At 40.2% G+C, this 16,652-nt stretch overlaps 2 protein-coding genes across 5 annotated transcripts in view; both read right to left on the reverse strand.

Moving 5' to 3' along the window:
- Positions 1-6,492, reverse strand: part of selenoo1 (selenoprotein O1) — a 37,002-nt gene extending 30,510 nt beyond the window's left edge. The window contains exons 1-4 of the mRNA XM_070897377.1: positions 5,730-6,492; positions 3,908-4,111; positions 3,619-3,799; positions 1,336-1,466 (exon numbers count right to left, since the gene is read on the reverse strand). Coding sequence (XP_070753478.1) covers positions 1,336-1,466; positions 3,619-3,799; positions 3,908-4,111; positions 5,730-6,238 — 1,025 coding nt within the window. The 5' untranslated portion in view covers positions 6,239-6,492. The remainder of the gene's footprint in view (positions 1-1,335; positions 1,467-3,618; positions 3,800-3,907; positions 4,112-5,729) is intronic.
- A 5,222-nt stretch (positions 6,493-11,714) lies between these two features.
- The window catches only part of trabd (TraB domain containing), a 43,887-nt gene continuing 38,949 nt past the window's right edge, over positions 11,715-16,652 (reverse strand). For all 4 annotated transcript variants that reach the window (XM_070897381.1, XM_070897378.1, XM_070897379.1 and 1 more), the window contains one exon: positions 11,715-15,574. In XM_070897381.1, coding sequence (XP_070753482.1) covers positions 15,403-15,574 — 172 coding nt within the window. In that variant the 3' untranslated portion in view covers positions 11,715-15,402. The remainder of the gene's footprint in view (positions 15,575-16,652) is intronic.

Here is a 16,652-nt window from a genome sequence, read left to right on the forward strand (position 1 = left end):
CTTCTCCTCTCCCCACCCTTTCCCCTTCTTCCCCTTTTCTCCTCTCCCCATCCTTTCCCCCCCTTCTCCTCCCCCCCCACCCTTTCCCTTCTCCTCCCCCCCACTCTCCCTTCCCTCTGCCCCCCCCCTCCTCGCTGTCAGAAACACAGACACTGACAGACAGAGTGAGAGACACAGACAGACAGACAGAGAGATAGAGACACTGACAGACACACACTGGGGGGGGGGGGGGGGGGGGGGGCATCCCAGCACTCTATTGGAGGGCTCCCGGTGCTGCAGTTGGTAAGTAGAAAATGTTTTATTTATTGATTTAAAAAAAAATGATTTCTTATTAATTTTTTTTGATTGATTTATTGGTTGATTTATTGATGTTATCATCATTTATTATTGATGATGGCTCTTTATTTGTAAAACTGAAGTGTTTAATGTTTGTAAACTTCCCTTTAAACCCCCCCCATTCCCTACGCCTGATTTGTAACCTATGCCTGATTTTTTAATGTGTAGACAAGGTTTTTTCGAACGTACAAAAATCTTCACTTACTCCATTCTAAGTTAGTTTGGAGTAAGTTTTCACTGCCGAAACTTTGAAAACAGGCGTAAGTAGCCGGACACGCCCCCTTTTGAAAAAAAAATTCTGTTCCAAAGTGAAACTGTTCTAACTGAGTAGAACTGGAGCAAACTAAATGCCGAGAATTTGAATTTCTAAGATACTCCGTTCTACACCAGTTGCTCCAAAAAATCAGGAGCAACTGAGGCCGAAACTTGGGCCCAATGTTTCTTCTGAACTTGTGCTAAACTGGGGAAGTTTTTTTGCTGTGGATCCACAACCATGAAGTGCAAGTACTGCCCAAACACAGGTTATAGGCAGGCATACTGTTTTTTTAATCTTTTTGTGCAAGGTTGACTGCAAAGGGTAGATATAACTGAGCCAGCTGCCTACATTCTTCAATGTTTTCCGTTCCACTATATGTGCTGGGAATTGGTAGGATAGTACAGGCAAGTCCAGTGAAATATAAAACTTATCATAAATACACCAGGTTATGAGGGAAAATGTTTATACCTTAACAGATGTAAAGTTAAGTAAATATCTATCTATATCTGTTTTTTTTGTTGCAGTGAATACTCATATTTTTTTAATTAATATGAAGGCCGAAAGATAAAATAAAAACAGCAGCAAAATTACTCAATAACTTCCCGTTGCAACATGTACATCACAGGAACATTCAGCTCGTCCCATTGCCGAAAACTATGATGTGTTTGGTAACTGCATTTGAAACAAAGTTTTAACCCCTCAAAATGATAAATTATTCCTAGTTACATTCAAAATCCGCATACCTGTCCATGAAGCCAAATGGTCCATAGTCGATGGTGAGTCCTACAATGCTCATGTTGTCTGTATTTAGTACACCATGACAAAATCCAACACACTGCCATTCAGCAACCAGCCTGGCCGTCCTCTTGATTACCTATAGATTTGGTAAAACAGGATCAGCTACATATAGCGGGCCTTTTTAGGTGTATAATAAACGCCATTATTCAATTTTAACACATACTTCTGCAAAATGAGCACATTTTGAAATGTACCCAGGTTCTCTACATGTGATGAACACAGCTCTGTTTTCAGTTTTGGTCAGTTTTTTTCTCTAAGGTGGATGCAAGATAGTGCTGGGAAACTAAATATCTTTACACCAATTAAAAGAATCAAACAATTTCACATCAGGCTCAGAATGATAGTTACAGTGAAGAGGCCCATCATATGATCCTTGCCACCCACTTGAACTCAGCCCATAAGATCTTACTGCTGTACCAATGTGATAGATTACTTTTTAAAACTACTAAGGAATGTAGCTTTAATGAACAAAGCAGCTACATCATCCATAGCAAACTTGGGAAGGCACTTTTGTGCTGTGAACTCAGGTCAACTGAGACAGTGACTGCCTGATCCAGCCCAGGTGACAAATGCTGCTGATAGTCTGACCTAGGCTGCTCCCATGATCTACCCAGGTAGTCATCATTGCAAAATAATAAGCTTAAAGATTTCATATTATAAAATACAGATTGTAAATATCACAGATTTTTTTCTCTGGAAAGAAAATGAACTGCATCATATTGGGTTAATGCTGAGCTAACATTCATTTTCTCTGAGTATGTTTCATATCTTAGTTCAATCAATTTTAAGTGAAATAATCGCTTGTAGGTTGTATGTGAAATGGAGGGGGGAAATAACGACCTACATGAGGTGCTAATCACAACAAAAAGTTTGAAATTGTAATTGGCATTCATTAGCACATTTAAAATGTTACACCGAGACAGACTGAGCTCACATCGCTGCATCATTGCGGCATCCCAACTGCGAGTTTTGCTTAATTTAAAAAAAAATGCTACAATCGCTTGAAAAGGCCAAAATCGAAGTACTTAAGGTTACAGCGGAGAATTAACGGTCATCAAGGCGGTGACGATGGGTATGTATGATGAACTGTGGACATGAGTCATGGAGTTCTAGATGTGCTAAAGTTTGTGAAGGGTAGAAACGGGAGGCTGCCAAGGAAAGACATTTGATCTCCAGGGTGAAGGAAGTGTGAATCTGGGTTCAACCAATGTGCTAGATACCATCAGGCATGATTCTCCCAATAGGAGACACTACAGCCTCTGCCTTTCCATTTGGTATAGCTAAGATTGGAACTGACAGCATGAATAAAACCTACACTCATCTCTTGCTTGGCGTTAGTGCTTTAATGCTCAGCTGTAGTGACAGGCAGCATTCTAACTCATTCGACCACCTTTTCCCTCCAGAATAAACATTCAAAACAAATTGGTTATATCTTTAATAAGTACTATGACTTTCCCCTTCTTTCTGGTACATCACCAAACCTTTGACCTTCACATCATGCATCAGGGATCAAGCCTGGAACCTTTCTGGCCTGTTGGATTCAGATTTGTAATGTGTACTATACTATACATCTGTATGCAGCAGCAGTAACAGAACACATAATGGTCAAAAAATAATCCACATCTGATAACCAGACTGATTTCTGGGTTGAGGGGATCGTCCTAGGAGGGGAGATTGAGGAAATTAGCCCTGTATTCCCTAGAATTTAGAAAAATGAAAGGTGATCTCACTGAAACATATAAAATTCTTACAGGGCTTAACAGGGTAGATGCTGGGAGGTTATTTACCCTGGCTGGAGAGACTAGAACCAGGGGTCCACAGTCTCAGAATAAGGAGTCGGTCATTTAGGACTGAGATGAGGATAAATTTCTTCACTTAGTGTTGTGAATCTTTAGAATGCTCTACTCCAGAGGATTGTGAATGCTCAGTCATTGAGTATATTCAAGACAGAGATCAATAGATTTCTGAATATTAAGGGCCTGAGGGGATATGGGGATAGTGCAGGAAGGTGGAGTTGAGGTAGATCAGCCATGATCTTACTGAATGGTGGAGCAGGTTCGAAGATCTGAATGGCCTACTCATGCTCCTATTTCTTATGTTCTTATGTATTCTGGATAATGAGAGCTTGCAATGAACATTAAAGTTATGGTACACAAGGTCAAAAATTAAAGCCCACATGTAAACAGTATTATATTCTAATGCAGTTTATTTATTTCATAAATTCTTACCTCTCTGAAGAAAGCAGCATTTCGCTGCACCTTGTTTTGGGAGTGTGCATGTTGAATGTCCGGATAGAATGTCCCAATAACATAGTCGAGCATTTGAATTCGAATATCATTTCTACCACAACTGGGTCCCTTTCGGCCTGTATCCTCATCCATAGGTTTAAAGATCTCAAAGGATCCAAACCTGATTTTAAAAAATAAAACAAGATACATTTATTATTATAGTTAATGAATTTAGAGTAACTTTAATATTTGATAAATTCTGAAAACTTAAAACAGAAATTCTAAATACCGTAAAAATGTTGGAGCAATACGAAGAACAATCGTGCATTTTTCATATTTTGGATGTCCATCATACAACACATCCCTAATGACTTTAGAATCAGATGTTACACATGTTCCCCCTCGTGTTGTTGCAATTCCAAGATGGAACATGGCCTCACTACAGAGAAATTCTCTTATACTGGAGCGAAGCACTTTTCGACCATCTGATTGCCTGTCAAAAATAAAATTGAACATAATCCACAATATTATGAACAGCACAAGATTCAAATGCAAGATTACTGTACAAAATACTACATACAAGCCAACACTAAAACCTGCAATAGGTTTTTACTTAAACAGATACACCATGCTGCAACAGCAACTTTTATAATGTAGCAAAACATTCCAAGGCATAAATCGGAAATAAATGGACAAAGGACCAAAGGAGATATTAGAAAGGGTCACCCAAAAGTTCGTTCCAAGACGTGGGTTTTATGGTTGGTCTCAGACGAGGAGAGGGAGACGGAGAAGCTGAAGGGCGTAGGCAAGGAATTTTAGGGTGTGAGGTCTAGGCAGCTGAAGACACAACAGCTAATAGCGTGGTGAAAAGCACAGCGGTCTATGGTGCAGCAACTGGGGCAGGGGAATAAAGTTGCACCGAAGTCCAGAGTAGGAGCAATGGAGAGTTTGGGGGAAGGGTTGTAGGAGAAATAAAGATAGCGAGAGGGAGACCATGAAGGGATTTAAACACAAGAATGAGAATTTTAAATTGAAGGCATTGTGGGGACCAGAAGCCAATATAGGTCATTGAAGTCAGGGGGGAGTTGGATTTAACAGCCAAGAAAGAGATTTTGTAGGAAGCTGGCTCCAAGAATACATCATGTCCCCTAAACTCTGTACTCTAACAGTTCATTTACATCTGGATTTATCCAAAACCGACATAAACATTGTTCCCAATATAATTAATTATTCGATAGGAATAGCTATATAGCCACCTGTGTCAATTATGTCACATATATATTTACAAATTTAAAAAATCTTGCATTTATAAGTGTAGGCATCAGGTAAAAATAAAATGTCAAGAGTGCTTTATAGATGGAAAAGTAGATACCGAGCAGGAAAACAACTGGTATTTATCATCATCATCATCATCATCATAGGCAGTCCCTCAAAATCGAGGAAGACTAGCTTCCACTCTAAAAGTGTGAGTTCTTAGGTGACTGAACAGTCCAATACGGGAATTACAGTCTCTGTCAGACAGACAGTTGTTGAAGGAAAGGGTGGGTGGGGAGCTTTGTTTGCAGCACGCTCCTTCCGCTGCCTGTGCTTGTTTTCTGCATGCTCTCAGCGACCAGACTCGAGGTGCTCAGTGTCCTCCCGGATGCACTTCCTCCTCTTAGGGCGGTCTTTGGCCAGGGACTCCAGGTGTTGGTGGGAATGTTGCATTTTATCAAGGAGTCTTTGAGGGTGTCCTTGAAACGTTTCCTCTGCCCACCTGGGGCTCGCCAGCCGTGTAGGAGTTCCGAGTAGAGCGCTTGCTTTGAAGTATAGTGCCTTTAACATAGTAAAACATCCCAAGGCGCTTCACAGGACTGTTACAAGACAAAACAAATAAATGTGACACGGAGCCACACAAGAAAGAAATGGCCAAAAACTCGGTCAAAGAGAAAGGAGCAATGTGGGGTGGCTTCCATTGGTGGACACAATGGGAGATCCCAAATTCAGGAAAGTCAAAAAGACAGGAGAGTGGCCCCAGAGAGGCCAGATTTAATGCACACTCGCTGATTCTGAAGCACCCTGCCCAAAAGTTCTCTGGCTTAGCTGGCAAAAGGCAAGTGCGTGCTACTGACCTGGAGTACGGGGTGGGTCCGGCGCCTTTGATCTGCAGCTCCCACCTCTCGCCGTTGCTGTTCAGCACCTCGCCCAGGTACATGGCGGCACCGTCCCCTAGTTGCCCGGCGAAGTTGCCGAACTGGTGCCCGCAGTAGCAGTGAGCGGCGGCCTGCGAGCCGGGCAGCGGCCGGTTGCCGCTGAAATAGTCAGCCAGCTCCTGCTCCGACAGCCCGAGCCGGTGGGGGTGCCCGGGCTCGGGCTCCAGCAGGCCCAAGGCCGGCAGCGAGCAAGCCACCAGCCGGGGAGCGTCCACCGGCGCCGGCCTGACCCAGGAGAAGCAGGCGCCGGCCACCTGGCGGGACCCGCACTGGTCGGAAGGGTCGACGGGCAGCGAGCGCAGCGCCAGGTTGTCGAAGCGCAGGCGGTGCGGGGATCCCCGACCGCTGCCTGCCGTGCCCATGGCCTGGGTACCGCCGCTCAGTAACGGGACGGAGCGCAGGGCACAGCGAGCCGCGGCCACCACCATACACAGCGGCGCAACTCCAACCCGGGCCACGGACAGTCCCACACAGCGCACGCACTAATGCCCCACTCCAAGGTCGCGCTCCAATGTGGCGCCTGCTTTTACTTTTCTATAATATATATTTGCACGCAGTTATTGTGCCGATTTGTTGAGGTTAGTTTTGCAAAACCCCATTTTATTTTTTGGTTACTGTTTGTGTACCCAGGTCGGATTTGCACCCAAGTTGCACACACCATTGCCAGGCGGAAGTTTAACGCACCCAACCACTCCCAGTGCAGGTCACAACTTGGCCCGGAGTAAAGTTCATCTCTCACAGTGCTATGTGCCGCGGAAAGACTTTTTGAAATCGGTGCTTTAAAAAAAAAACAAGCAGATAATAAATAAACTTTTAAAATATTTTAACGCTTGTGTTGCTTTTCTGTTTTTGTGCTGTCATCCTCCACATGCCCCTGAGCCAGGCATTATTTAATTGCAAATTCTGTTAATTTTATTTGTTTTTGTTTGGGGAGAATTTCCAATGGCTCTTCATTCTCGACAACTAAGTTTGCCAATTTATTTTTAAATGAAGAGCGTTCCTGTAACGATCTTCTGAATTGATAATTCAATTGCGTCACATTGCTCTGCTCGTTCCAGTCAGATCGCCAGCATTCCTTATTTAATCAAATGTACACGTTAAAAGAAAGTTGAAAATAACTATTCGATATTTAAAAGTTGGGCATATGATGTATAATTTGCTGGCACAATGTGGTATTTTTATATTTTGTCTCTTATTCACAGCAGCCAATAGATGGGACCCAACCATTCGGAAGGGGGTTGAAACTCTCAAAACATACTTTTATCTTGCCCCTTGTGGTCGTTAGAGAGCTTGCATTTCTAACACCTTTAACATGGAAAAACAGCTCAAGAATACTTCAGTCAAAAAAAACACAGATGCCGAGCCAGAGAAGGGGATGACCAAAAGCTTAATCCACGAGGTGGGCTTTAGGGACGGTCTTAAAGCAGGCGAGGGAGGTGGTAAAGGAATTGAGAGGGAATTCCAGAGCATGTGGCCTAGATGAAGTGGGTGGGAATGTACAAGGCTATGAAGGGATTTAAACACCAAGGATGAGAAATTTGATTTGGAGACATTGGGGGATCAGGAGCCAGTATAGGTCTGCAAAGGTAGCGGTGATGAACGAGCAGGATTTAATGCAGGATAAGATACTTGTGTAGAGTTTTGGATGAGCTGAAGTGGGAGACGGCCAGAAGAGCATCACAATAGTTGAATCTGGAGGTGAGCGAGGTTTGTAGACAGAATTGTGTCTTTCAAATCCTAGGGGCCGAAATTCATCACTCACCGCCCACATTGCTCCTGAAGATCCGCCCAGTGCCACTTTCGGGGCGGCCTGGAGCGGAGAGCCCCCAGGAACCACCCGCTGACGTCAGTGGACGGCCGAGTGGCGCAACTGAGCTCCTGCCCGCTGAGCTCCCAGATTCCTGTTGGCGACTCGGGGATGGACCGCTGTGTGGAGGCTGGTCTGTCAGACGGTAAGTCTGAAGAACCTGAAAAAAAAGGTAAGTGAACAATTTAATATATTTTTTTCAACAGCAACTTACCTGGATGGGGTCCCCTGAAGGTATTTGGATACTTTAAAATTAAAAACATTTTTTTTTCAGGGCTTCAACTCTCCGTGGGCCCGACTCCATCCTTGGCGGCACTTGGGCGACAAGTGCCTCTGCCGCTGAGAATGAGATTTCGCGCCTGCTGCCGCCCAGATTAGCAGCGTACGTCGTCCATTTGCCACCCGCCAACCTTCGAGGGACCTCGGCCATGAATATCCCGCCCAAAGTATCGTCCAGTACCTCAGTGGCTATCGGCCGCACTTTGGGTGGGCGGAGGCCTTGATGAAAATCGGCCCTCTAAAGACAGCCACATAAAGTCAGCCAGGGTGGGTGTATATTCAAAGTTTCTGATATGGGTCTAAAACAGTATCAATATTTGTTTGAAAGTGCCATGAAAACAATAATTCAAGCCATTATTAGTTAGGTGAATCCAAATAATCATTGCCATACTGGAGTTTCCATGTTATGGAGGACGACATTTGTAGGGCAGTATATGGTTCAGAACACTCGTTATAGGAGCTTGCATGTGAACAAACTGCTAAACAAAAAAAACTGCCCTTTAACAAACTAAAATATTTTCAAACTCAAGGATTCATAGTCAGTGAGGTACATTTGGCAGTTTATTAAAGTGTAACTTACTTTAATTGACAGTAAAAATGTACCTAACAATGCTGGTTGAAAAGAGTTCTGCAGACTTTAACCAGCAGATGGCACTATTGAAATGCACTGTAGATAAGAACATAAGAAATAGGAGCAGGAGTAGGCCATTTGGCCCTTCGAGTCTGCTCCATCATTCAGTAAGATTATAGTTGATCTGATCATGGACTCAGCTCCACTTCCCTGCCTGCTCCCCATAACCCTTTACTCCCTTATCGCTCAAAAAATCTGTCTATATCTCTACCTTAAATATATTTAATGACCCAGCCTCCACAGCTCTCTGGGGCAGAGAATTCCATAGATTTACAACCCTCAGAGAAGAAATATCTCATCTCAGTTTTAAATTGGTGGCCCCTTATTCTAAGACTATGTATCCTAGTTCTAGATTCCCCCAAGAGTGGAAATATCCTCTCTGCATCCACTTTGTTGAGCCCCCTCATTATCTTATAAGTTTCAATAAGATCACCTCTCATTCTTCTGAACTCCAATATGTATAGGCCCAACCTATCGTCATAAGTCAACCTCCTCATCTCCAGAATCAACCTAGTGAACCTTCTCTGAACAGCCTCCAATGCAAGTATATCCTTCCTTAAATACAGAGACCAAAACTGTATCCAGTATTCCAGGTGTGGCCTTACCAATACCCTGTACAGTTGTAGCCTCACCAACACCTTGTACAGTTGTAGCAGGACTTCTCGACTTTTATACTCCATCCCCCTTGCAGAGAAATTTAATAGAAACATTAACCAGTGTTATACCAAAGGAAATTTTAAACCTCAATGTAATTTCTTCCACTTAGTTTAGGGTATGTATCAGCCCTAGTGCTTTGGATGCTGATTTAACAGAAGTATTTTAAAAACAGATTCTTCACTCAACATGAGTGGAGGGACACCGATTGATGGCAAGACAAGAGGAAGATGAAACTGTGTTGTGGATTAAATGATAGTTAAGGTTGGATAAGTCTTTCTGATTTCTTAAGGCATTACAATGCGGTAACTTGCTGTGTGCAAATTGGCTGCCACGTTTCCTTCAAGTGAATAATCTTCAAAAATATTTCATTTGTTGTAAAGCGCTTTGGGATGTCCAGAGGTTGTAAAAGGTGCTATATAAATGCAAGTCTTTCTTTTTCTTTCTTAATCATGCACTATGCTGTAATCTGACCTGCCAAATTTCACGATAAACACAGCATCACCAGTTGCTGTGAAAGTCACTTTAGTTCTTGCCTAACCCCAGCAAAATGCACTGGTGTCTTATGGGCAGGGTACCATGGAGTGCAAAATAAGTCAACCCTCCTCACATCTATTTCATTTGTCTTATGCCAGAAACTTCCTTGATGGTTCTCATGATCAGCAGTGTAACTTCGGTGGAGAACTCCTTTATGCACGTATGCGGGTTTCCCGCCATCTTCTGACAAGGTTATGGCAGAGACAGACACATTTTGAACGATAAAGGGAATCAAGGGTTACGGGGAGTGGGCAACGAAGTGGAGTTGAGGCCAAGATCAGATCATACATGAGGAGCAGGCTCGAAGGGCCAAATGGCCTACTCCTATTTCTTATATTTATGTTCTATCTGTAGAACCCCCTGAGCAAACCGCTACCACCCATTTCACTAACCATGGAACAAGGACTGGTTATTTCATCATTTATCCAGACTCAGTTTTGTACTGCCAAATCTGGCATCACAGCAGGTTTCTTTTGATTTCATTTTTGCCTGGCACTTCTTTCCTCTTTTCCATGGCAATTTTCCAGTCCTCATTGAGATAGCTCCCTGCACAAGGCTAAAGTTGCAAGGGGACCCATGAATAATTATACAAATAAACTGAACATAAGAAAAATTGTGTTTTATCAGCTCTTTGTACATCTGGCTAGTTTTGCACCAGTACCTAATCATTCTAGATTGAAATACACTGGAACTTCGAACAGTTTAATCATAACAACATGGGATGGATTTAAATCCAGATCGCTCAGAAAATGCAAGCACAGTGGCATCCAGCCATAGCTTCATACATCCAAGTTTTCAATAAATTGGCATCACTGTCTCCAAACTACACAGCTTTAACATGAAAGTGCCTTTAGTATCGTTATTATTTACCGTCCTGAGATCATCAAACTGATGGGAAAAGTGTACAGCAGTATAATGAGCTTTTTTATTTTACATGTATTCTTAAAAATAATTTGCATTAAATGTAAATCGTTACATACATTAAAGATAACCCATTTATCCAAGAGTGATTATTATTAACGTAGCTGTATAAATGTGCACACTATAGGAGATTGCAATCAATAAGACAAATAGGGTATTGGGATGCATAAAGAGAATCACAATGCTAGTCTAAACTCTCTATTACCCCTTTGAGATCACAATGTATTCAGTTTAGCTAGCTAAGTTGCAGGTCTCTTCCAAAGATGATCTGTGACCAGCTACCAGAAGGGACATTTCAGAACTACTGTACAATGTGACTTTCAATGTAATTCTCACCACCACCACCACCACCAAGTTTCACTCATCACCTACCTTTAACAACTGACCAGAACATTCAGAACTATCTAAATGGGAAATTACACTGCAAATATAATTAGCCCACTGGGTCGTGCAGGATGTGATGTATCCTAATTACTGCAACATTTAACTATTAGGAAATTTCCATTTACAATACCCCTTTAGTGAATAGGTTTAATCTGTGAAAGCAAATGAATTAAAGCCTTGTGTTTTTTTAAATATTGCAAATAAAATATCTAGGTAGAAAAATCTAACCAAGACATATTGCTTTAACAGCTATTTTAGTAGTAACTGCCATTGAGGGAAAAATTGAACAAGAGTTTTGGAAATTGCTTACGTGATATAGGCGATCTTGAATGCTATTGAGTTAAGCGATATATACGTAATTTTAAAAAACTACCCTCTTTCCAAAGAAAGAAAATGCAAAAGGAGCTCATAACATTTGAAAAGAAAATACTAGCACACTGGCCAATTCAGCATGTGTGTATGTAGGTTATCCTGCATACAAATAAGGATACCCAAATTCCCAAATGTGTTTTCTTTCCACTAAGTAGGAAGGTGGTGCACAGAGATGTGTGTTGGAACAAATGTACAGCAAATCTGCGATATTGTACTAGATCATCAACCTTTGCTTAGTGATTAAGATTTTAAAACAAGAAACATCTGGTCAGATCTAGGCTATTTAACAGAAAATGTAAAAAAAATAACTGAAAAACAGTTAAAATCTCGGTAAAACTTTATTTCTAGACTTATTATCTGCAATGTCTCAGAATGTGTAGCTGTTAAAAGGCACAATCCTACAGAAACTGAAGATAGGTTTGTTTTCGATATTTACATTACAATGGAGAGACATGTGACACAGAAAACACATACCCCATAGCAGGATGTTTGGAAAACATGGCTTTTTATAATTCAAGGTCCAACCAAAGAGAAGTTGTAACCTTTGATTCTTTTTTCAAAATTTGAAGTACAGTACCTGAGAAGCAAAAATGAAGCCCAGCAAACAGCATCACACAGTAGACACTCAGTAAAAATCAATGTTTTTTGGTACAATGTTGAAAACAACCACCTTTTCAAGGAATGTAACCTCAAAAATAAGAAGCATTTCAGCAAACAGTCTTAGGAACAGGAATGACAGAGCTAGAATTTATGACCTAAATAATACCTGCACCTCATCACATTGTCACATTTTCCATTATTTCTAGGTAGTGTTAAGCATTTATGTTTTGGAGAAAGTGCAGGCCAAAATACTGTTAAAATTGCAAAAGCCAGTGACCAGTTCAACATTACTGCTTGTTTCCTTGGGATTTATTTGTTTTTAATCCTCTCCCAATAGAATTTGGATTTCATTAATTCTAACGTATGACACATACATGGACTACAATCATTGATCGTTGTCAGAACCCAACACTGTCACATATAGTCTTAATAGGCCCATTTTATTCTTTCATTGCAATAAATGCAGATGTATTTTTACTGGAAAACATGGTTTTGCAAGAATACTATTTGACAGGCAACAGACAAATTGGAGCATAATTAATAATATGCCTTTTGAATTTTCACTTTTGCACTTTGCATGAATAATGTGAGTTGCACGCATACAAAAAGAATGCTCAGTAGCAGTTTTATTTTTGAATAGATTTTCACATAAGGCAGAGTTCTTAAGTTTTCAGGGTGAATCTGAAATTGTAGTATACTATAATTTTTTTTTAAAAAAAAGACAAGAAACCCCCCCCCCTCCAGCAAGTGCATCTTTTGTGTAAAAAGCTTGAACATGAGGAAATCCCAAGCTCTTTCTGTAAAAAGAAACTACCACAGAAAGGTTTCTTGCAGTTGCACGTAAAGCAGAAGGGTGTGATTATTTGTATATAGGCACTACTGAATACCTACTTTATTCAGTTTAAATAACTTCAGTTGTGAAGGATTTAATGTTAATATATAAGATACGTTTCGTCTTTTTCTGGAGGAAAAAGTGATTGAAAACCACAACATGGTTATGTATGTGCATCCAGCCATTTTAAAATACAGTTTAGTCTAAAGAAACTAGAGTTGGAACAAGGCCTTTTCTGTGGGATTGTCCATTTAGATGTGTTAAATTACTGCAGATTTTTCCATATAATGTAATCCTATTTAAGAAAATTTAAATAGTACCATATAACAGAGCAGATATGAAAGAGTACTTCACTTGCTCTAAAATGCTAAAATTATCTAATTATGTTCCCTCAAGACACAAAAAATCTTCAAAAACATATATTTAGAACTCTATGAATACCATCTCATACTTTGGTGATTCATATGGTTTTACATTTGGATCTGCCATGCATTCTGCTCCAAATCTGATTAACTTGTTCCAGTTTCTTCCTTCAGTAAAGATATTTGCAGCTTATTCAAATCAACAAAACAGTGTGGCACACCAGTATTTAACGTAGGAGACAACGCATGTAATGCAGTCAAATTCCTGATGCAAGCATGGACTTCCACTGCATCATTTTCACGACAATTTAGTTTAAAAGAAAATCAGTTGTACCAGATATACACACCAAATAAGTTGCTTTGTATTACAAATCACACCCGTCTACAGAAGGTATCAAGATGCACTTTACATTTCCAAACATCCAAAAGCTAATTGAAAAGTAATTATTGAGCCCTTTTCTTTTAAAAAAAAGATAACTGCATGGTTATATACGTATATATTACACACACAATTCTACTGTTCAGATGAAAAGGTGCAACACCCATTACGAAATTATAAATGACTGGTTTTTACTCAACACTTTTCCTGCACAATCTGCTTTAGACAGAATACAGAATTTAACCTGAGGGTAATGTTTCTTTGCTGAAGGTGACACTGGTCCTACAAATATAGAAAAGTAGCCAAGCAAGCACCATCAAGTTAATACAGATTCACAAAGTGCACATACTTTATATTGTTTAGGTAACACTTGATCTATTCTTTGAATGATTTGAAAATAGACATTTAACAGAGATACAAATTCTGAATAAAAGTAACCTGCAAGATTCAGCAAACTTAAGACTGAGACAACGGCAAATTACTTTTTATGCGTCAACAGTCTATAAATAGAAATGACCTTACCACGATAGAATTCATAAAAGCTGAAAAATTTATGATGTCTTCAGTTATGAGTCTGACGGAGGATGTTGCTTTCAATCAAATTGATAACTGTTCAGAATTGGCATTTATTGGCTGTTTGGAATCCTGTAGAACATTGCTTTGTGTGACAAGGGCCGGAGGTGTGGGGAATACTACAAAAGCATAGTTTGTGCCATCTTACCTCTGAGTACTTTCTAAACTATGGGTGGGTTGAGGGGGAGGGGGCGAGGAAACAGCTTCTCAATCCACTGGACAATCCAAACTCCTGGAAATGTGCCTATTTAATATGGCCATAATTGGACTTGGCTATGATGCTCCTCACAGTAAAATAACCTGCCAACACTCACTGAAACTCACACATGAATCATGGAAAATGTACCAAGGTACTGGAGGGAACCTAGCACCTGTAAAGCATCTCCAAGCAAGGTGTCAAATACTTCAGGAGATGGGGGAAGAAAGATTCTTAGCAAGGAAAAAAAAAAATCCAGTTTACAACCTCGTTTGAAATACTTTCTCGTGAACTGGCAAATTTTAGAAGGGAAAGCAAAAAATGTGAATGCACGTAGTTTTTGAAAGAGTGAATCATAAATAATTTTAAATACTTATTCATTTTAATAGAACTCCATCACCTATCAAAATAAACGTTTGTGAAGCAATAGATTCTAAAGAAAAGTAACAAACGTTTGAGATTTCTAAAAACCATGAGTTGCATCTGAAGTTGTAAACCGTACTGCTGTTACTATATGGACAATATGCCATAACCTTTATATCAATATTTGAAAAGTTACTAAAACAGTTTTGTGCAATTTACTAGTTATAATGAACATCTGAGATAATCACAAGATTTTTTCAGTGGCATTTAAACATGATTTTAAAGCAACAGTTGAATCATGGGTCTCTTAATGTTGCATTAAATGAAAATAGATAGTACTATTGTAATATTTCAAAATATGAACATTTGTAAATTTCAGTCTCTCCCAATTGACAGGCTTAAAAATACAGTAACTCGATGACTCAAGCCATTCACATAGCAGGTCTCCTCTCAGAGTTAAAAGGGAGGTGTTTTTACACAAAATGGCATTGGTAAATTTTCTGACTGATTACTTCTCGTCACTCCCTTGAAGATGGTGTAGCTTTTAAGTAATGAGAATTCATCCATCAGGTCATGAATCATTTGCATTATTGAATTCAAAGTGTAAAACAAACACATTGGAAAATGCAAAGGTTGCTGTATATTTGCCTTCAGCACTTCTCAATCAAGTAAAAGGTCATCTTCAAACTGTTTTGCTTTCAGTTAGAATATTTGATTTGTAAATTTGTGGAGGTAACTCTGTATTAATGGTCTTGACAGCATCAACTGAACGGTCCCTTTTCCCACACGGTAGCAGCCATAGCCCATGAGTCCCATAACAGTTGTTTTAACAGCAAACTTGAATACTTTCGTAGCTAATGATGGTGGAGGAACACTGTAAAAAAAGAAAAATACAACATATTGTATGGCGAACGATATTTAAAGGGTTGATAGTAGATAGGCAATGGCAGACATTTAAAGATCACATGGATGAATTACAACTATTGTACATCCCTGTCTGGTGTAAAAATAAAACAGGAAAAGTGGCTCAACCGTGGCTAACAAGGGAAATTAGGGATAGTGTTAAATCCAAGGAAGAGGCATATAAATTGGCCAGAAAAAGCAGCAAACCGGAGGCCTGGGAGAAATTTAGAATTCAGCAGAGGAGGATTAAGGGTTTAATTAGGAGGGGGAAAATAGGAGTATGGGAGTAAGCTTGCAGGGAACATAAAAACTGACTATAGATATGTGAAGAGAAAAAGATTAGTGAAGACTAATGTAGGTTCCTTGCAGTCAGAATCAGGTGAATTCATAATGGGGAACAAGGAAATGGCAGACCAATTGAACAAATACTTTGGTTCTGTCTTCACTAAGGAAGACATGAATAACCTCCCGAAATTCTAGAGGGCCGAGGGTCTATTGAGAAGGAGGAACTGAGGGAAATCCTTATTACTCAGGAAATGGTGTTAGGGAAACTGATGAGACTGAAGGCCAATAAATCCCCAGGGCCGGATAGTCTGCATCCCAGAGTACTTAAGGAAGTGGCCCTAGAAATAGTAGATGCATTGGTGGTCATTTTCCAAAAATTCCATGGACTCTGGATCAGTACCTATGGATTGGAGGGTAGTTAATGTAACCCCACTTTTTAAAAAAGGAGAGAGAAAACAGGGAATTATAGACCGGTTAGCCTGACATCGGTGGTGGGAAAAATGCTGTAATCAATTGTTAAAAATGTAATAGCAGTGCATTTGGAAAGCAGTGAAAGGATCGTTCAAAGTCAGCATGGATTTATGAAAGGGAAATCATTCTTGACAAATCTTCTAGAGTTTTTTGAGGATGTAACTAGTAGAGTGGATAAGGGAGAATCAGTGGATGTGGTGTATTTGGACTTTCAAAAGGCTTTTGACAAGGTCCCACACAAGAGATTAGTGTGCAAAATTTAAGGCACGTGGTATTGGGGGTAATATATTGAC

This window comes from Pristiophorus japonicus, chromosome 13 (genome assembly GCF_044704955.1).
Source record: "Pristiophorus japonicus isolate sPriJap1 chromosome 13, sPriJap1.hap1, whole genome shotgun sequence".
Classification (NCBI taxonomy): Eukaryota; Metazoa; Chordata; class Chondrichthyes; family Pristiophoridae; genus Pristiophorus; species Pristiophorus japonicus.